The sequence below is a fragment of the Sus scrofa genome, chromosome 6 (genome assembly GCF_000003025.6).
Source record: "Sus scrofa isolate TJ Tabasco breed Duroc chromosome 6, Sscrofa11.1, whole genome shotgun sequence".
Taxonomy (NCBI): domain Eukaryota; kingdom Metazoa; phylum Chordata; class Mammalia; order Artiodactyla; family Suidae; genus Sus; species Sus scrofa.
In genome coordinates this window covers 157,704,597-157,723,944 of record NC_010448.4, presented here as the reverse complement: position 1 = coordinate 157,723,944, position 19,348 = coordinate 157,704,597, and the positions used below count along the sequence as shown (strand labels likewise).

Sequence of the window (19,348 nt, the reverse complement as noted above, 5' to 3'; positions counted from 1 at the left end):
TGCAACCTACACCATAGCTCACAGCAGCGCCGGATCGTTAACCCACTGAGCAAGGGCAGGGACCGAACCCGCAACCTCATGGTTCCTAGTCGGATTCGTTAACCACTGCGCCACGACGGGAACTCCAAGATTTATTTCCATTGCTTTTAGTTTTCAGAAATTTAATCATGATGTCTTCTGGGATGGATATCTTTGGGTTTGTTCCATTTGGGATTTTCTCAGCTTCCTGAATCCATATGTTTGTCTTTCCTAAGTTTAGGAAGTTTTCAGCCATTACTACTTTGAATATTTTTCAGTATTTTTCTCTTCCCCTTATGGAACTCTGATGATACTAATGTTAGATATTTTGTTCTTTTCCATAGATCCCTGAGGATCTGTTCACTTTTTTTTTTTTCTAGTTTATCATGTCTCTGTTTTCAGATGAAGTAAATTTTATTAGTCTGGCTGAAGTTCATTCCTCTGTCATCTCCAGTTTACTATTGAGCTCATCTAGCAAGTTTGAATTTTTTTTTTCAGTTATTGTGACTTAAAAATAATTTCTATTTAGGAGTTCCCATTGTGGCTCAGCCAGTTAAGAATCCAACTAGTATCCATAAGGATGAAGATTCGATCCCTGGCCTTACTCAGTGGCAACCCAGTGTTGCCATGAATTGTGGTGTAGGGTGCCGATGTGGCACAGACATTGTGTTGTTGTGGCTGTGGTGTAGGCCACAGCTGCAGCTCAGATTCGACCCCTAGCCTGGGAAATTAAATATTTTCTATTTAAATTTGGTTATTGTATTTTTTTTTTCTCTTTAGGGCTGCACCCTTGGTATACAGAATTTCTTAGGCTAGGGATCAGATCAGAGCTGCAGCTGCTGGCCTACACCACAGACACAACAACATGGGATCCGAGCCACACCTGCGACCTACACCAAAGCTCATGGCAATGCCAGATCCTTAACCCACTGAATGAGGCCAGGGATCAAACCTGCATCCTCATGGATACCAATTGGGTTTGTTTCCACTGAGCCACAACAGGAACTCTTGATTATTGTATTTCTAATAACTTCAATTTCTTTGTTGAATTTTTTTTTCATTTGTTTCAGAAAGATTTAGAATTTCTTGTTTTCTTTTTTTCTGGCTATGCCTATGGCATGCAAAAGTTCCCAGGGATGAAGTCCATGCCACAGCAGCCACCCAAGCTACTGCAATGACAATGTTGGATCTTTAAATCCCTGAGCTACATAGAAACTCTGGTTGTTGAAGTATTTTTATGATGAGTGCTCTAAAATCATTATCACAAATTCTGACACCTAATTCATCTGTGTTTATGTCAGCTATCTTTTCTCAAGATGAAATTTTCCTACTTTTCGTATGACAAATCATTTTTTATTTTATAATTGACATTTTGGATATCATGTTCAGAGATTCTTGATCCTATTTAATTCTTCTCTTTTAGCAGAAAGTCAACTGGTTAAGGTTTGGATTGTAGGTTCTGTCCTACTTTTGTTGACTGTAGTTCCAAGGGTAGTTTTGTTTGTTTGTTTGTTTTTATGATTACACCCACATCATATGGAAGTTCTAGGGCCAGGGATTGAATCCAAGCTGCAACTGCAACCTGTATATAGCTATGGCAATGCCGGATCCTTTAACCTACTACACTGGGCTGGGGATCTCACCTGTGCCTTCACAGTGACCTGAGCTGCTACACTGTACCACAGTGGGAATTCCCCAGTGATAGTTTTCAGAGCACTAGTCTGCTTTGTTCTTCCAGTACTGTTGAGGCTCTTGTTTATTCCTGCTGGTGTTGCCTGCAGAGGAATAAGGTGCTTCTCTGGGCCAACAGTTGTGACTGGGGGGCCAGAAGTTGTGGACCCTAGTAAGTGTTTTGGGATTAGGCGGAGGGCCCAAGATGCAGGATCTGCTGACCCTGCTACTGCCACTGCCCTGGGTATGGAGTAGGGACTAGGGCTTCCCCCAGGGCTCCCCCTGTGTTGGACTTCCCCTTTTCTGGACCCTTGGCCAGAGAGAGTAGGCTTTTCTTTCTTCCTTCCTTCCTTCCTTCCTTCCTTCCTTCCTTTCTTTCTTTCTTTTGCTTTTTAGGGCCGCACCCACGGCATATGGAGGTTCCCAGGCTAGGGGTCGAATCAGAGCTATAGCTGCTGGCCTACACCACAGCCACAGCAACGCCAGATCCTTAACCTACTGAGTGAGGCCAGGGATTGAACCTGCAACCTCATGATTCCTAGTCGGATTCATTTCCTTTGTGCCACAACCAGAACTCCAGGCTTTTCTTTTCTTGCATGTGTGTGTACACACTCTTGACAGATTAGTGTTACCCAGATCCCAGTCAGGGATATGCGGGAGATAAAAAGAAAACCCTGGAGAACTTACTACCATGTCATTCCTCTAGTCCCAAGATTCCTTGCTAGCCCACCAGCTCTTTTTAGATTTCAGAGTTCTTTTTTGGTTGTCTGTTGAATTATTTCCAGGATATTTAGTTGTAGTTAGAAGAGAGGAGCAAGGAAGAGTGAGTCTACACCTTCTAGTCTATTACATGCATTTAAAAAATTGTGATTAAAATATATACGGCATAAAATTTACTGTTAGTGACACTTAGTACTTTCATAATATTGTACAATAGTCACATTATGTTGTTCTGGAGCGCTTTTGTCTCTCAAAAGGAAACTCTGTATAGTTTATTTATTTTCCATTTATAATGATTTTTATTTTTTCCGTTATTGCTGGTTTACAATGTTCTGTCAATTTTCTACTGTACATCAAGGTGACCCAGTCACACATACATGTCTACATTCTTTTTTCTCCCATTATCAGGTTCCATCATAAGGGACTAGTCATAGTTCCCAGTGCTGTACAGCAGGATCTCATTGCTAATCCATTCCAAAGGCAATAGTTTGCATCTATTAACCCCAAATTCCCAGTCCATCCCACTCCCTCCCCCTCCCCTTGCCACAACCACATGTGGCAACCACATGTTCTCCATGTCCATGATTTTCTTTTTCTTTTTCTTTTTTTTTTTTTTTTTGCTATTTCTTTGGGCCGCTCCCGCGGCATATGGAGGTTCCCAGGCTAGGGGTCGAATCAGAGCTGTAGCCACCGGCCTACGCCAGAGCCGCAGCAACGCGGGATCCGAGCTGCGTCTGCAACCTACACCACAGCTCACGGCAATGCCGGATCGTTAACCCACTGAGCAAGGGCAGGGACCGAACCCACAAACCTCATGGTTCCTAGTCGGATTCGTTAACCACTGCGCCACGGCGGGAACTCCCCATGATTTTCTTTTCTGTGGAAAGTTCATAGGTGCCGTATATTTGATTCCAGATATAAGTGATATCATACGGTATTTGTCTTTCTCTCTTTCTGACTTACTTCACTTAGTATGAGAGTCTCTAGTTCCATCCGTGTTGCTGCAAATGGCATTATTTTGTTCTTTTTTATGGCTGAATAGTATTTCATTTTGTATATATACCACATCTTCTTAATCCAATCATCTGTCGATGGACATTTAGGTTGGAAACTCTATATAGTTTAAATAGTCTCTTCCTATTCTGTCCTTTCATCTGCCCCTGACAACCTCTTTCCCTCTGCTTTAATATTCTTCTTCTTCTTTTTTTTTTTTTTTTTTTTTTTGGTGTTTTTAGGGCAGCACTTGTGGCATATGGAAGTTCCAAGCCTAGGGGTCAAATCAGAGCTGTAGCTGCTGGCCTACGCCACAGCCGCAGCAACACCAGATCCGAGCTTTGTCTGCGACTTACACCACACCTCATGGCAACATTAGATCCTTAACCCACTGAGTGAGGCCTGGAATTGAACCTGCATCCTCATGAATACTAATTGGGTTTGTTGCTGCTAAGCCACAACGGAACTCCCTGCTTTTTTTTTCTTCCTTTTTTTTTTTTTTTTTTTTTTTTTTTGTGCCTGTACCCCGGCACATGGAAGTTCCTGGGCCAGGGATTGAATCCAAGCCACAGTTGTAACCTATGCCACAGCTGTGGCAATGCAGAATCCTTAACCAGCTGCCCTGGGACTCCTTGGTACTAGACTCTTACCAGCCATATGTTTTACACATATTTTCTTCCATTCTGTAGGTCATCTTCTCACTTACTAATAGTATCTTCTGATGCACAGATTTTAAATTTTGTCAGGTCCAATTTACCTATTTTTTCTTCTGTTGTTTATGTTTTTGGTGTCATATCTGAGAAATCATTGCCAAATTCAAGGTCCTAAGATTTTTATTCCCATGTTTTCTTCTAAGTTTTATAATTTTAACTCTTATATTTAGATCTTTAATCCATTTTGCATTAACTTCTGTATCTAGTGTGAAGGGGGTCCAAATTTATTCTTTTGCATGTTGATTTCCAGTTGTTTCACCACCATTTGTTGAAGATACTATTCTTTCCCCACTTAATGGGGTTGGCATCTTTGTCAAGAATCAGTTGACTGTAGGAGTACTTTTATGGTGCAGTGAGTTAAGGATATGGCATTGTCACTGCAAAGGCTTGGGTTGCTCCTGTGGCATGGGTTTGATTCCTGGCTCAGCAACTTCTACATCCTGCCAGTGTAGCCAAAACAAACAAAACAAAACAAAAATCAATTGACCATAGTTGTGTGGCTTGTTTTCTCTGGACTCTCAATTCCACTCCATTGGTCCATATGTCTATCCCTTTGCTGGTAACATAATGTTTTTTGTTTTGTTTTGTTTTTTTAACATATTATTTATCTATTTATTGCTTTTTAGGGCTGCACCCATGGCATATGGAGGTTCCCAGGCTAGGGGTCAAATCAGAGCTACAGCTGCCAGCCTATGCCACAACCACTGCAATGCAGGATCCGAGCTGTGTCTACAACCTGCACCACAGTTCACGGCAACACCAGATCCCTGACCCACTGACTGAGGCCAGGGATCAAACCTGCAACCTCATGGTTCCTAGTTGGATTTGGTTCCCCTGCGCCACGACGGAAACTCCTGGTATCATACTTTTGAACGTAATTTCAAAGGAAGATACTTGAGGCTCAACTTGGAAAATGGTTTGCTCGGAGCTGTCCTTATATACAGGGATCATTGCTGAGAGGGCAGTTCCAAGACCAAACCCCAAACCAATGGGAGCTGGACTAGGGTTTAGCAGTGATGACAGAGATACGGGGAGGTATTTGGAAGATTTTCTGCAGCCAGACTTAGCAAAACTTGGCCAAATTTGGACTCAGCAAGTGCAGAAGAGAGTAGTCAATGCTGATACTGTTTCTGGCTTGGGTACTTGTGCCAATTCCTTACAATGGAAGAGAATATGAAGGTCGAATTTAGGGGGAAGATGGCAAATTCTGTTTTGGATTCTCTAGGTCTGAGATACCTCAGTGCCAGAGTGTGTCTGTGTGTTTGTGAGTGTGTGTGTGGGGTTGGGACATGCATATTCACATGAGCCCCTAACACATTCCAGGCCCATATATCTGATCATCACGTTCTTCATGAGGACCCAGAAGGTCCACTGAGAGTTCCTCCTCCCGAGAGCTCCAGAACCCTTGTCTAGGGCCTAGAAGGGTTCATAGAAGTGGAGGTGAGAGTAAGGATTCAGTCCATGATTCCTTAGTCTTTGACTGGACAAAGTGTTTTAGGGCCATCCTCTATCCTCCTCATTTGGGGCCCCCGGGCTTGGGGGCCAAGGCCAACTATGTGGTAACCTCCTTTAGCTCCTTGGGTCTCACCCCAGGCCCTCAACAACCATGCACACTCTTCCCCATACACAACATCCTCTTGGTGGAGGTGAAGGTGTGGGCTGCCCTGTCACTGTCGGGCTGAAGCCTTGCCTGTCTGTTGCAGGGTGGAGGAGGAGGACTGAGGGAACAGGAGAAAGGGGGGAAGATCTCCTCTTTTCTCATGCATCAAGGAGGGTCAGCCAGGGTTGAGACTTACGGCTTTGTGCCTAGTGACCCCCTATTGTGCACCTGCCGTGTCAGATGGGGAAAGATTATTCCCTTCCACAGGTTGAACCGGTTAGGCTTTCTGTCTCATAGGCTGTACCTGACTCACATTTTTCCAGGTTGAAAATACCTCCCTTTATTAACTATGGTGCGTGCGTGTGTGTGTGTGTGTGTGTTGTGTGTATGTGTGTACATGTGCAGATTTGCGAGTATGCACACAGGCAGCAGGGGTGATCCTGGGTTTTTCGGGGGTTGAGCCTTTTTATAAGTTTGAGGCTCATCTTTAAGTAGAAGACAGAGGAGTTCCTGTTGCAGCTCATCGGAAACGAATTCGACTAGGAACTATGAGGTTGCCGGTTCGATCCCTGGCCTCACTCAGTGGGTTAAGTATCCGGCATTGCCGTGAGCTGTGGTGTAGGTCACAGACACAGCTTGGATCCTGTGTTGCTGTGGCTCTGGCGCAGGCCGGCAGCTACAGCTCAGGTTAGACCCCTAGCCTTGGGAACCTCCATATGCCATGGGTGCAGCCCTAGAAAAGACAAAACAAACAAACAAACAAAGCATAAGTAGAAGACAGAATTGTGAACATAAAATTAAGAGCAGTCACTTTGGAAAGGAACTGTATAAGCAAGGAGCCTTGAAATTTTAAAATTCATTAGCTTCAGGGTCATATCCCCTTTGCTGCTAATGGTAGGTGAACCCGTCCTTGCTCTGAGGTAGGTTGCAAAGCTGTGCATGAACTGCTTGCTTGTGAAGGTGGGTTCTGCTGGGCTGTCAGCACTTGACAGCCCTGCTGGGCTGTCCCTCTCTGCACAGTACCTGGCAGAGAGGGACAGAACAAGTAACTAATGTCTAGAGATGACCTTCAGTGGGCCAAGTGGCCCCTGCCGGACACTGAGACTTCAGTCACCCTGGGTGACAGGCTTTGTGCTCACCATGTATTAGAGATAAGGAGGATGAGAGCCAGAGGGGGAAAGTCTCTTGCCCAAGTTTACTAACGCTAGTAAGAGAACCACCTGTGATTTGAACCCAGGGCAACATGACTCCAAATCTGGTTTTCCCAAAGCCAAGCCATAAGAATACAGAGAAAAATTTATATCTATCTGTCTTCCTTTCTCTCCTTCCTTTCTCCCTTCCTTCCTTCCTTCCTTCCTTCCTTCCTTCCTTTCTCTGTTTCTTTCTTGTACTGCACCTGCTGCATATGGAGGTTCCCAGGCTAGGGGCTGAAAAAGAGCTGTAGCTGCCGGCCTACACCACAGCCAGAGCAATGCCAGATCTGGGCCGCATCTGCAAACTACACCGCAGCTCACAGCAGTGCAGGATCCCTAACCCACTGAGTGAGGCCAGGAAGCGAATCCTCACCCTCATGGATATTAGTTGGGTTTGCAACCTGCTGAACCACAATGGGAACTCTCAGGCTCATTTATTGAATATCTACTGTGTGGCAGGTGCTGTGTTAGACTCATACGGATCTTACTGTCGGGTAGGGAAACCAGCTAGTGTTTCCCAGGGAAGGGGAAATGGACAGGATGCCCTGGGAACGTACAAGTCGACCTCACCTGGGAGATCTGGAAGGCCTGTAACATCAAAGCTCAGATCTGCAGGGGTGACGTCATAGGTGTTAGCCAGGGAATGAGGCTGGAGAAGCGGGGAGCCTGACCCGAGGAAGGCCAGACTTAACCTGGGAGTCTGACTCTTTGGAGAAACTCAAAGGGAGTTGAGGGATGTTGGAATGGTTGTGGTGTGGTGGTGGTGGTGCGGGCGGAGAGGGAGGGAGCATCGCGGAGCAAGAAGGATGCGAAGGGAGGTGGGGCCAGACACAGGAAGGCCTTTTTTCCATCTTGCTAAGGACTGGGGATGCTGCCCTGAAGACAACGGGAAGCCATGGGTGGCCTAAGGAGATGGTCTTGGCTGCCTGAGGGCCTGGGGGCTGGATGACTTTCCTCTCCTTGACTTCTGCTTCCTTAGTATATAATGGAATAACCATACCTAACTTCTGGACTCTGTGTGGATATGTGTAGGGGCATTTGGTTAGCAGATGCGTATGCCTGGCCCTTAGACTTTGCTCCGTAAGTACTGAACAAGCCTCCCTTGCCTGACTTGATCTCCTTCTGCCTCTCCCAGGGGCCCAGTCCTGCTTAAGAACACCATGCATGCAGGTGAGCTGTCCCTAGGATTCCCCGCAGGCCTGGGGGTAGGGTGGGGGTGTGGTGGGGTAGGGGGAGTTGCCCCAGCAGCAGGTTGCTGGGTTGAGGCAGGCTCTCTTTTGGATGACTGCCTGCTCCTCCAGGTAGCCTGCCTCATCCAGAGCAAACTGTTAAGGGTGGCGGGTGGCTCTGCCAAGGCCGCTTTGGGAATCTAGTGCTACAGCCATTCACAGAGTACTTCTGACAACTTAGGGGCTGGCTGGAAGCAGGGTACGTAAGGAGGCTCGCCCTTTCCTTTTTCTACCTTAAGGCGGGAGAGTGTCCCCATCTGCCTCATGTTTGTGGACTTCCTGCCCTGGCCCTGGCATGGTGCTAGATGCTGGGGATGCCCGGGGGATACGATGTGCCTAGGCCTCCCCAGTGGGGAGCTCATCTCTAGCAGGGGCTAGACCACTAAACCCGTCCCTGGAATAAAGTGCCATGAATCATTTGCTCGGAGGAATGAGATGGGCAAGGACAGGAGGAGAAGGTTCCAGGCCAAGGGAACTGCATTTAGGGGCCACGAGCTGCGAGGGAGCAGGGTGTGGTCAAGGAAGAGAAACACGGCGTGCGGCTGGCCTGGGGCGGTGGCGGTGGGGGTGGTGGGAGAGCCCTAGGCCAAGGCTGGCAAGGTGGGCTGGGCAGGGTCACGGACCATCTTGGACGTCAGGAAGGGTGCCCACAGGTGAGCCATGGCTGAGTTTGCCTTTTCTCCCCCTCAGGAACACTGCAGGGAGCTCGACAGTCGGCTACTGGAGAAAAAGGGGCAGTGGCATTGAGGGACCTCCAGACCAGGCATGGCTCTGTGTCCAGGGGCGAGTCTGGCCCCCCTCGAAGACTCAGATATGACACCCAGTCTCAACTCCACTCCACCCAGTCCTCAACTCCCAGGTTTAGCCTCCGGCCCCATCTCTGGGCCCAACCCGGACGTGGACCTTGCTCCTATATTGAATCCACCCCCGAGTCCGGGCTTGGCTCTCGTTCCAGATCTTAATCCAACTCTAAGTCCTGTCTCAGAGGAGACCCCTGGCCTGGGGTCTGATAACACCCCCAGACCTGATGAGAGCTGGGACTCGGCTCCAGCCTCCCTCCAGGTCACCGCTGCCCACTCTGGCGAAGACCCGGGTCTGGATTCCAATCAGGTCTCGAGGCCTCCCTCACAGGGGGCCCTATGTGCAGCCTCAAGCCTCCTCCTGAGCCCTGGCTCTACAGAGGCCAAGGGTCTGAGCTCAGGGAACCACTCTGGGCCAAATTCTGAGGTGGCTTTCAACTCAGAAGGCAAACCCTTTGATTTGGGTCAGAGTAACTCCAACCCTTCCAGGCCTGAATCAAACCCACTTGAAAGGCCTTATTCAAAAGAAGACCTTGTTCTGGGCCACAGCATCTCCAGGCCAGGCTCAAAAGCGCTCCTTATTCCAGCCTCAAATGCTTCTTTGGATCCTGACTCCAATCAGCTGCTCAGCGTGGGCTCAAGAGACATCTCCAAGGTGGACCTGATTGCAGCTGCAAGTTCTCACGGGTCCCTAATCCCAGACACGAAGGAGACCGTCACTTTGGTTTCACAGAACCTCTCTGGGTCCATTTCAAAGAGAGCCTTAGCTGCAGCCTGGAACACGAGTTCGAAGGGAACCATCAGCGTGGCTGCAAACGGCAATCCCAGGTCTGACTTGAACATGACTGTCACTCAGGCTTCATGCTTGACCCTGGTTCCTGGTTCCAGTGATGCGATCAGCCTGCACTCCAGCACCCACGGACCCAGCTCCACCCTTTCTCCACCCTCGTGCATGACCCTGATCCTGGGCTCCAATGAGACTCTGAGCTTGGGCTCCAGCCTCATCTTCAGTGACACCTCCACCCTGACACTGAGCAGCCAGCAGGACTGTTCTGAGGACAACAGCCTCCACACGGTGCCGCTGGCGGAGGAGCTGGAGAGCTGGAGCGAGATGCCTAGCGTCGGGGTGGGCCACTTCCCACTGGGGTTTCCCACCAGCGACACCACAAACAAGGACTCCACGGCCTTCCAGAGCATCCCTCAGGGTGAGTAAGGCCAGGGTGCCAGTCCTGGAGAGGACACTGACCTGGAAGGGCTCTATTCAGACCTGCAGGACATGGAAGGGAAGAGAGAGGGGAAAGGACGGGCACAGCATGCAATGGATAACATGCAACGTATTAATTATACATAAGAGATCTAGTGCTCAGCCTCTGCTTGCTGTGTGACTTGGGACAAGTTACTTAATCTCTCTGAGCTTCAATTTTCTTAAGTGTAGTACAGTATCTCCACATAATAATGCTTTCATGCTGTCCAAATTACAAGTCAACTCACTAACAAGACCTACCTTTCTTTCTTGGTAAAGTTCAGACCTGGCTTCTCAGGTCAAGTTGGACTGATGGAGCAGGCAGGTCTGAGTTTTTGAGATCCCCACCTAAGTGAACCTTTGGGGAACTATCGGGAATCTGTGTCTCATTTCTGATGTGCAGTTCTGTAAATTAATTCTGTAAATTAATTAGTTTTTGATGTTGTAAAGATCTTCTTCCAGTTATTTATATATCCAGATATTTTGTCTGTTCATGCACTAATACCATATGGCAATTAATAAAAATACCATGGCTTTGCATTCATATCTGATAGAGTGAGGCTCCCTCTGTAATGTCTTCAAAATTATTCTGAGGACAACAGCATCCACACCATGCCCTAGAAACTATTAAAATACTTTCATTTTTTCCATATAAATTTAAAAATACATTTGTCTAGGTCCTCCAAAACTCTTTCTGGCATTTTTATTGGAATGTTTTTAATTTATCCATCTTTTCAACTTTTATTTTCTATAGACTATGTCCTTTACTAGAATTTTAAAAATTCTCTGTAAAAGACTAGAGCATTTTTTTTTTTTCTTTTTTAGAGCCACACCTGTGGCATATGGAAGTTTCCAGACTAGGGATTGAATCTGAGCTGCAGCTGCTGGCCTATGCCACAGCCACACCAACACCAGACCTGAGTGACATCTGTGACCTACACTTCACCTTGCAGCAGGGCGGGACCCTTAACCCACTGAGCGAGGCCAAGGATCAAATCTGCATCCTCATGGATGCTAATCAGGTTCTTAACCTGATGGGCTGCAACAGGAACTCCCTAGTGCATTTTTGGATAGATTAATTCCTAGGTACTTTGTAGTTCTTATTGCTACCAGGAATAGTATCCTATTTTCTTTTTCAAAATTTTATTATTTTATTTTTTAGTATTTATTTTTAGTAAAGTATAGTTGATTTACAGTGTTTTCTGTCAATTTCTGCTGTCTAGCAAAGTGACCCAGTCATACATACATATACATTCTTTTTCTCATATTACCTTCCATCATGTTCTATCACAGTGATTGGACATAGTTCCCTGTGCTTTACAGCAGGACCTCATTGTATCCTAGTTTCTAATATAATTCTTTTTTAATTACTCAATGAATTTTACTACATTTATAGTTGTACAACGATCATTACAAGCCAATTTTATAGCATTTCCATCCCAAACCCCCAGCGCATCCCCCCACCCCCCACCCTGTCTCATTTGGAAACCTTAAGTTTTTCAATGTCTGTGAGTCAGTGTCTGTTCTGCAAAGAAGTTCATTGTGTCCTTTTTTCAGATTCTACACGTAAGTGAAGCATATGTTGGTGTCTCACTGTCTGACTGACTTCATTTAGCATGATCATTTCTAGGTCCGTCCATGGTGCTGCAAATGCTGTTATTTCTTTCCTTTTAGTGGCTGAGTAATATCAGCCATTAAATCACATCTTGATCCACTCCTCTGTTGATGGACATTTAGGTTGTTTCCATGTCTTGGCTATGAAAATAGTGCTGCAATGAACATTGGAGTACATGTGTCTTTTCGAGTCGTGGTTTTCTCTGGATAGATGCCCAGGAGTGGGATCGCTGAGTCAACTATGTTTGTTTCCTGAGGAATCTCCATACTGTTTTCCACAGTGGTTGCACCAATGTACAATCCCACCAACAGTGTACTAGGGTTCCTATTTCTTCACACCCTCTCCAGCACTTAGTGTTTGTAGACTTTGTGGTGATGGCCATTCTGGCTGGTGTATGTGATAGCTCATAGTGGTTTTGATTTGCATTTCTCTAATAATTAGTGATGTTGAAGATTTTTCATGTCTTCTTTGGAGAATTGTCTGTTTAGGTCTTTTGCCCATTTTTTGATGGGGTTGTTTGGTTTTTTTTTTTTTTTTTGGTATTGAGCTTCAGATGGTATTTATAAATTTTGGAGATTAATCCCTTGTCAGTCACCTCAGTTGCAAAGATTTTCTCCCATTCTGCATATTGTCTTTTTGTTTTGTTTAGGGTTTCCTTTGCTGTGCAGAAACTTTTAAGTTTAATTAAGTCCCATTTGTTTATTTTTGTTTTTATTGTCATTACTCTAGGAGGAAGATCTGAGAAGATACTGTGGTTTATGTCAAAGAGTGTTTGGCGTGTTTTCCTCTAAGAGTTTTACAGTATCTAATGTTATATTTAGGTCTTTAATCCATTTTGAGTTTAGTTTTGTGTATGGTGTTAGGAAGGGTTCTAGTTTCATTCTTTTCCATGTGGCTGTCCAGTTTTCCCAGCACCACTTATTGAAGGGGCTATTTTTTCTCCATTGTGTATTCTTGCCTCCTTTGTCATAGATTAGTTGACTGTAGGTACATGGGTTTAATTCTGGGCTTTCTAGCCTGTTCCACTGATCTATATTTCTGTCTTTGTGCCAGTACCATACTGTTTTGATGACTGTAGCTTTGTAATATAGTGAAGTCAGGTAGCCTGATTCCTCCAGCTCTATTTTTCTTTTTCAGGGTGTCTTTGACTATTTTGGGTCTTTTGCACTTCCAAACAAATTTTAAAATATTTTGTTCAAGTTCTGTGAAAAATGTCCTTGGCACTTGGTAGGGATTGCATTGAATCTGTAGGTTGCCTTGGGTAGTATAGTCATTTTGATAATATTCATTCTTCCAATCCAAGAGCGTGGTATGTCTTTCCATCTCTTTGTGTCATCTTTGATTTCTTTCGTCAGCATCTTATAGTTTTCAGAGTTCAGGTCTTTTTTTTCTTTAGGTAGGTTTATTCCTAAGTATTTTATTCTTTTCGATGTGACGGTAAATGGGATTGTTTCCCTAATTTCTCTTTCTGATCTTTTGCTGTTAGTATATAGAAATACAGTCAATTTCCGTGTATTAATTTTATATCCATTCCTAATATAATTCTTATTTTGTCCTGATGATGCTAATGATGGAAAGGAACTTTATTTATGGGAATTGATCTGATTTTATTTATTTATTTATTTTCTCATTTTGGGCTGTCCTGCAGCATATGGAATTCCTGGGCCAGGGATCAGATCCAAGCTGTAGTCTCAACCTAAGCCACAGCTGTGGCAACGCCAGGTCCTTAACCCACTGTGCTGAGCTGGGGATTGAGCAAATGGCACAGCCACAGCAATGCCAGATCTAAGACTCACCTGTGACCTACAGTGCAGCTCATAGCAATGCCAGATCCCCGACCCACTGAGCAAGGCCAGAGATCGAACTTACATCCTCATGGATACTAGTTGGTTTTGTTTCTGCTGCACCACAATGGGAACTCCCAAGTTGATCTTTTTTTAAAAAACAACTTTTTTGGTATTCCTGCTGTGGCACAGAGGGTTAAAGATCTGGTGTTGTCTCTTTAGCAACTTGGGTCACTGCTGAAGCTTTGGTTTGATCCCCAGCCGGGGAACTTCAACATGCTGCAAGCAGGGCCAAAACACAACAAAAAACAAAACAGCTTTATTGAGGTAACATTTACATATCATTAAAGTCACTCAAAGTGTACAATTTAATGACTTTAAAATATACACAGTATTTGCAAATATCACCACGATCAATTTTAGGATATTTTCATCACCCCCCAAAAAATCCCAAACCCGTTAGTTATCACACCCAGATGTTTTCAAGATTCCTTCATGTTGCAGCCTGTGTGTCATGTACTTCACTCCCCTTTGTGGCTGAATGATATTCCACTGCATCGATATATCACATTCATTTTATCCATTCATCAATTGATGGACATTTGGGTTGTTTCTAGTTTTGGGGTTTTTTTTTTGGCCATGCTTTAGACATGTGGACATTTCCAGGCCGGGGATTGAATCCAGTGCCACAGTAGTGACCGGCACCATTGCAGTAACAACACCAATCTTTAACCTGTTGTGCCATAAGGAAACTCCAGCTTTTGGCTATTTTGAATAATGTTACTCTAAGCATTCATGCGCAAATTTTTAAATGGGTGTGTTTTCATTTCTTTTTGGTATATACTTAGGAGTAGAATTGCTAGGTCATATGGTAACTCTATGTTTAATCATCTGAAGACCTGCCAGAATGTTTTCCAAAGTTGCTGAACTATTTTACATTCCCACCTGCAGTGTATGAGGGTTCTAATTTTCCTTTCTTTCTTTCTTTCTTTCTTTTGTCTATTTAGGGCTACGTTGGCAGCATATGGAAGGCCCCAGGCTAGGGGTAAATCAGAGCAGTAGCCACTGGCCTATGCCACAGCCACAGCAACATGGGATCTAAGCTGCGTCTGCAACCTACGCCACAGCTCATGGCAGTGCTGAATCCTTAACCCACTGAGCAAGGCAAGGGATTGAACCCACATCCTCATGGATCCTAGTCAGGTTCCTTAACTGCTGAGCCATGAAGGGAACTCCCTGGTCTGTCTTTTTCACTATAGCCATCCTAGTGGGTATGAAGTATCTCAATGCGGTTTTGATTTGCATTTCTCTGATGGGTAATAATATCGAGTGACTTTTCATATGCTCATCAGCCACTTCTATATCTACTGTGGATAAATGTCAGTTCAGAAACTTTGCCCATTTAAAAAATTGGGTCACGTGTCTTTTTTTTTTTTCCTACACCCATGGCATATGGAAGTTTCCAGGCCAGGGACTGAATCTGTACCATATCAGGAACCCAAGCCATTGCAATGACAACACTGGATCCTTAACCCACTGCAGCACAGGAGAACTCCCATGGATCTTTTTATTTTTTACTTTTATTTTGCTTTTTAAGGATGTACCCATGGCATATGAAAGTTCCAGGGCTAGGGGTCCAGTGAGAGCTACACCTGCCGAACTACACTACAGCCACAGCAATGCAGGATCTGAGCAGCATCTTCGAACTACACCACAGCTCATGGCAATGCCAGATCCTTAACCCACTGAGTGAGGCCAGGGATAAAACCTGCATCCTCATGGATCTTGGGATCATAAATCTCTGAGCCACGAAGGGAACCCCCCCACATGTCTTTTTATTATTTAGTTGTAAATGATCTCTATATATTCCAGATATGTTATATCCCTTATTCCCAGATAAGAGACATACTTTATCAGATAAATAATTTGCCAGTATTTTCTAACCTATGGGCTGTCTTTTTGCTTTGTTTTATGGCATTCTTTGAAACAAAGATTTTTTTCACTTCAATGTTGTCCATTTTATCTATTTTTTCTTTTATTTTTTGTGCTTTTGGCATCATAGTTAAGAAATTATTGGCTTTCCTATTGTGGCGCATCAGAGACTAATCTGACTAGTATCCATGAGGATGCAAGTTCAATTCCTGGCCTTGCTCAGTGGTTCAGGGATCTGGCATTGCTATGAGCTGTGGTGTAGGTCGCAGACACGGCTTGGATCCCCCATTGCTGTTGCTATGGTGTAGCTCTGATTTGACTGCACTGCAGCTCTGATTTGCCCCTAGCCTGGGAACTTCAATATGCGGCAGGTGTGGCCCCAAAAAACAAAACAAAAAAAAAAACCAAACAACAACAACAAAAAAGCAAAATAAGAAGTTATTACCTAGGAGTTCCCATAGTGGCTCAGCAGAAACAAATCCAACTAGAAACTGTGAGGTTGCAGATTTGATCCCTGGCTTCACTCAGTGGGTTAAGGATCTGGCATTGCCATGAGCTGTCGCAGACTCAGCTTGCATCCTGCGTTGCTGTGGCTGTGGTGTAGACTGGCAGCTGTAGTTCCAATTTGACCCCTAGCCTGGGAGCCTCCATATGCTGCAGGTGTGGCCCTAAAAACAAAAACGAACAAACAAAAAAATTATCACCTAATCTAAGATCATAAAGAGTTATGCCTATGTTGTCTTCTAAGAGTTTGATAATTTCAGTTCTAAAATTTGGATGTTTTATCCATTTTGAGTTAACTTTTTTTTTGTTTGCACTTATGCATATAAAAAAGTTCAGTAACACTCATTTTTTTATTTTTTATTACAAATATATTTTATTATGGTTGATCTACAACGTTCTGTTAGATTCTGCATACGGCAAAGTGACCCAGCCACACACATATTTTATATATGTATATAATATGTATTCTTTTTCTCATATTATCTCCTATCGTGTTTTACCACAAGTGATTGGATATAGTTCCCTGTATTATACAGCAGGCCCTTATTGCTTATCCATTCTAGATGTAATAATTTGCCTCTACCAGTACCAAACTCCCCATTCATCCCACTCCATCCCCTTCCCTTGGCAACTACAAGTCTGTTCTTCAAATCTGTGTGTCTGTTTCTGTTCTGTAAATAGGTTCATCTGTACCATATTTTAGATTCCAGATGTAAGTGATATCATATGGTATTTGTTTTCTCTTTCTGACCTACTTAGCATGAGACTCTCTAGCTGCATCCATGTTGCTGCAAATGGCACTATTTTGTTGGGTTTTTTTTATGGATGAATAGTATTCTATTGGGTATATGTATCATGTCTTCTTAATCCATTTATCTGTCAGTGGACATTTAGGTTGTTTCTATGCCTTGGCTATTGTGAACTATGCTGCAGTGAACATAGGGGTGCATGTATTTTTTCAATGAAAGTTTGGTCTTGGAGTTCCCATTGTGACTCAGTGGGTTAAGAACCTGAGTAGCATACATGAAGATGTGAGTTCAATTCCTGGGTTTGCTCAGGGGGTTAAAGGAGACTGCATTGCCATGAGCTGTGGTATACATCAAAGATACAGCTTGGATCCTGCCTTGCTGTGGCTGTGCTATAGACGCGCAGTTGTAGCTCCAATTCAGTCCCTAGCCTGGGAACTGCCATATGCCACAGGTGTGGTCCTAAAAAGCAAAAAAAAAAAAAGGAAAGTTTTGTTTGGATGTATGCCCAGCAGTGGCATTGCTGGATCATATAGTAGTTCTATATTTAATTTCCTGACGTACCTCCATACTGTTTTCCATAGTGGTTGTACCAGTTTACACTCCCATCAACAGTGCATGAGGGTTCCCTATTCTCCACACCCTCTCCAGCATTTGTTATTTGTCAATTAATTGATGGCCATTCTGACTGGAGTGAGGTCATACCTCATTATAGCTTTTTTTTTTAAGATTTTTATTTTTTCTATTATAGTTGATTTCTGCTGTACAGCAAAGTGACCTAATCATTCATATGTGTGTGTGTATGTATATATACACATATATATTCTTTTTCTCACCTTATCCTCCATCATGCTGCATCACAAGTGACTAGGTATTATTCTCTGTGCTATACATCAGAATCTCATGGCTTATCCACTCCAAGTGCAATAGTTTGCATCTACTAACCCAAAATTCCCAGTCCATCCCACTCCCTCCCCTGGGCAACCACAAGTCTGTTCTCCAAGTCCATGAGTTTGTTTCTTTTCTGTAGAAAGTTTCATACATGCCATATATTAGATTCCAGATATAAATGATATCATATGGTATTTGTCTTTCTCTTCTGACTTACTTCACTTAATATGAGAGTCTCTAGTTCCATCCATGTTGCTGCAAATGGCATTATTTTGTTCTTTTTATGGCTGAGTAGGATTCCATTGTGTATATATACCACATCTTCTTAATCCAATCATCTGTTGATGGACGTTTAGGTTGGCTATTGTGAATAGTGCTGCGATGAACATAGGGGTGCATGTATCTTTTTCAATGAAAGTTTTGTCTGGATAAATGCCAGGAGTTGGATTGATGGGTAACATGGTAGTTCTATATTTAGTTTTCTGAGGAACCTCCACACTGTTTTCCACAGTGGTTGTACCAATTTCCATTCCCTTTTATCCACACCCTCTCCAGCATTTGTTATTTGTTGACTTGTTCTTTTTTTCTTTTTCTTTTTTCTTTTGTCTTTTATCTTTTTAGGGCCGCACTTACAACATACGGAAGTTCCCAGGCTAGCGGCTAAATCGGAGCTACGGCTGCCAGCCTACGTCACAGCCACAGCAACTTGATTCTTTTTTTTTTTTTTTTTTTTTTGTCTTTTTAGCTATTTATTGGGCCGCTCCCTCGGCATATGGAGTTTTCCCAGGCTAGGGGTCTAATCGGAGCTGTAGCCACTGGCCTACACCAGAGCCACAGCAACGCGGGATCCGAGCCGCGTCTGCAACCTACACCACAGCTCACAGCAACGCCAGATCCTTAACCCACTGAGCAAGGGCAGGGAGCGAACCCGCAACCTCATGGTTCCTAGTCGGATTCGTTAACCATTGCGCCACGATGGGAACTCCAGCCACAGCAACTTGAGATCCGAGCTGCATCTGTGACCTACACCACAGTTCACCACAATGCTGGATCCTTAACCCACTGAGCAAGGTCAGGTATCGAACCTGAGTCCTCATGGATGCTAGTTGGGTTCATTAACCATTGAGCCACGGTGGGAACTCCTGTTGACTTGTTAATGATGACATTCTGATACCGCTGTGATGTGGTACCTCATTGTTGTTTTGATTTGCCTTTCCCTAATAATTAGTGATGTCGAGCATTTCTTCATGTGCTTGTTGGCCATCTGTATATCTTATTTGTAGAAATATTTATTCAGGTCTTCTGCCCATTTTTCAATTGGATTGTTGGTTTTTTTTGCTGTTGAATTGTGTTATGTTGTTTGTATATTATAGAGATTAAGCCCTTGTCAATTGCATCATTTGAAACTATTTTCTCTCATTCTGTAGGGTGTCTTTGTGTGTGTGTGTGGTTTCCTTTGCTGTGCAAAAGCTTTTAAGTTTGATTAGGTCCCATTTGTTTATTTTTGTTTTTATTTCTGTTACCTTGGGAGACTGACCTAAGAAAACATTTGTACAGTTGATGTCATCTCATTGTAATTTTGATTTGCATTTCTCTAATCATTAGTGATGTCGCGCAGCTTTTCATGTGCCTGTTGTCCATTGTATGTCTTCTTTGGAAAAATGTCTGTTTGGGTCTTCTGCTCATTTTTTGATTG

General features: G+C 44.0%; 1 protein-coding gene across 1 annotated transcript in view; it reads left to right on the top strand.

The window, feature by feature from the left end:
- MROH7 (maestro heat like repeat family member 7) overlaps positions 1 to 19,348 on the top strand; it is a 76,815-nt gene that overhangs the window by 10,362 nt on the left and 47,105 nt on the right. The window contains 1 exon segment of the mRNA XM_021096584.1: positions 8,828 to 10,142. Coding sequence (XP_020952243.1) covers positions 8,903 to 10,142 — 1,240 coding nt within the window. The 5' untranslated portion in view covers positions 8,828 to 8,902.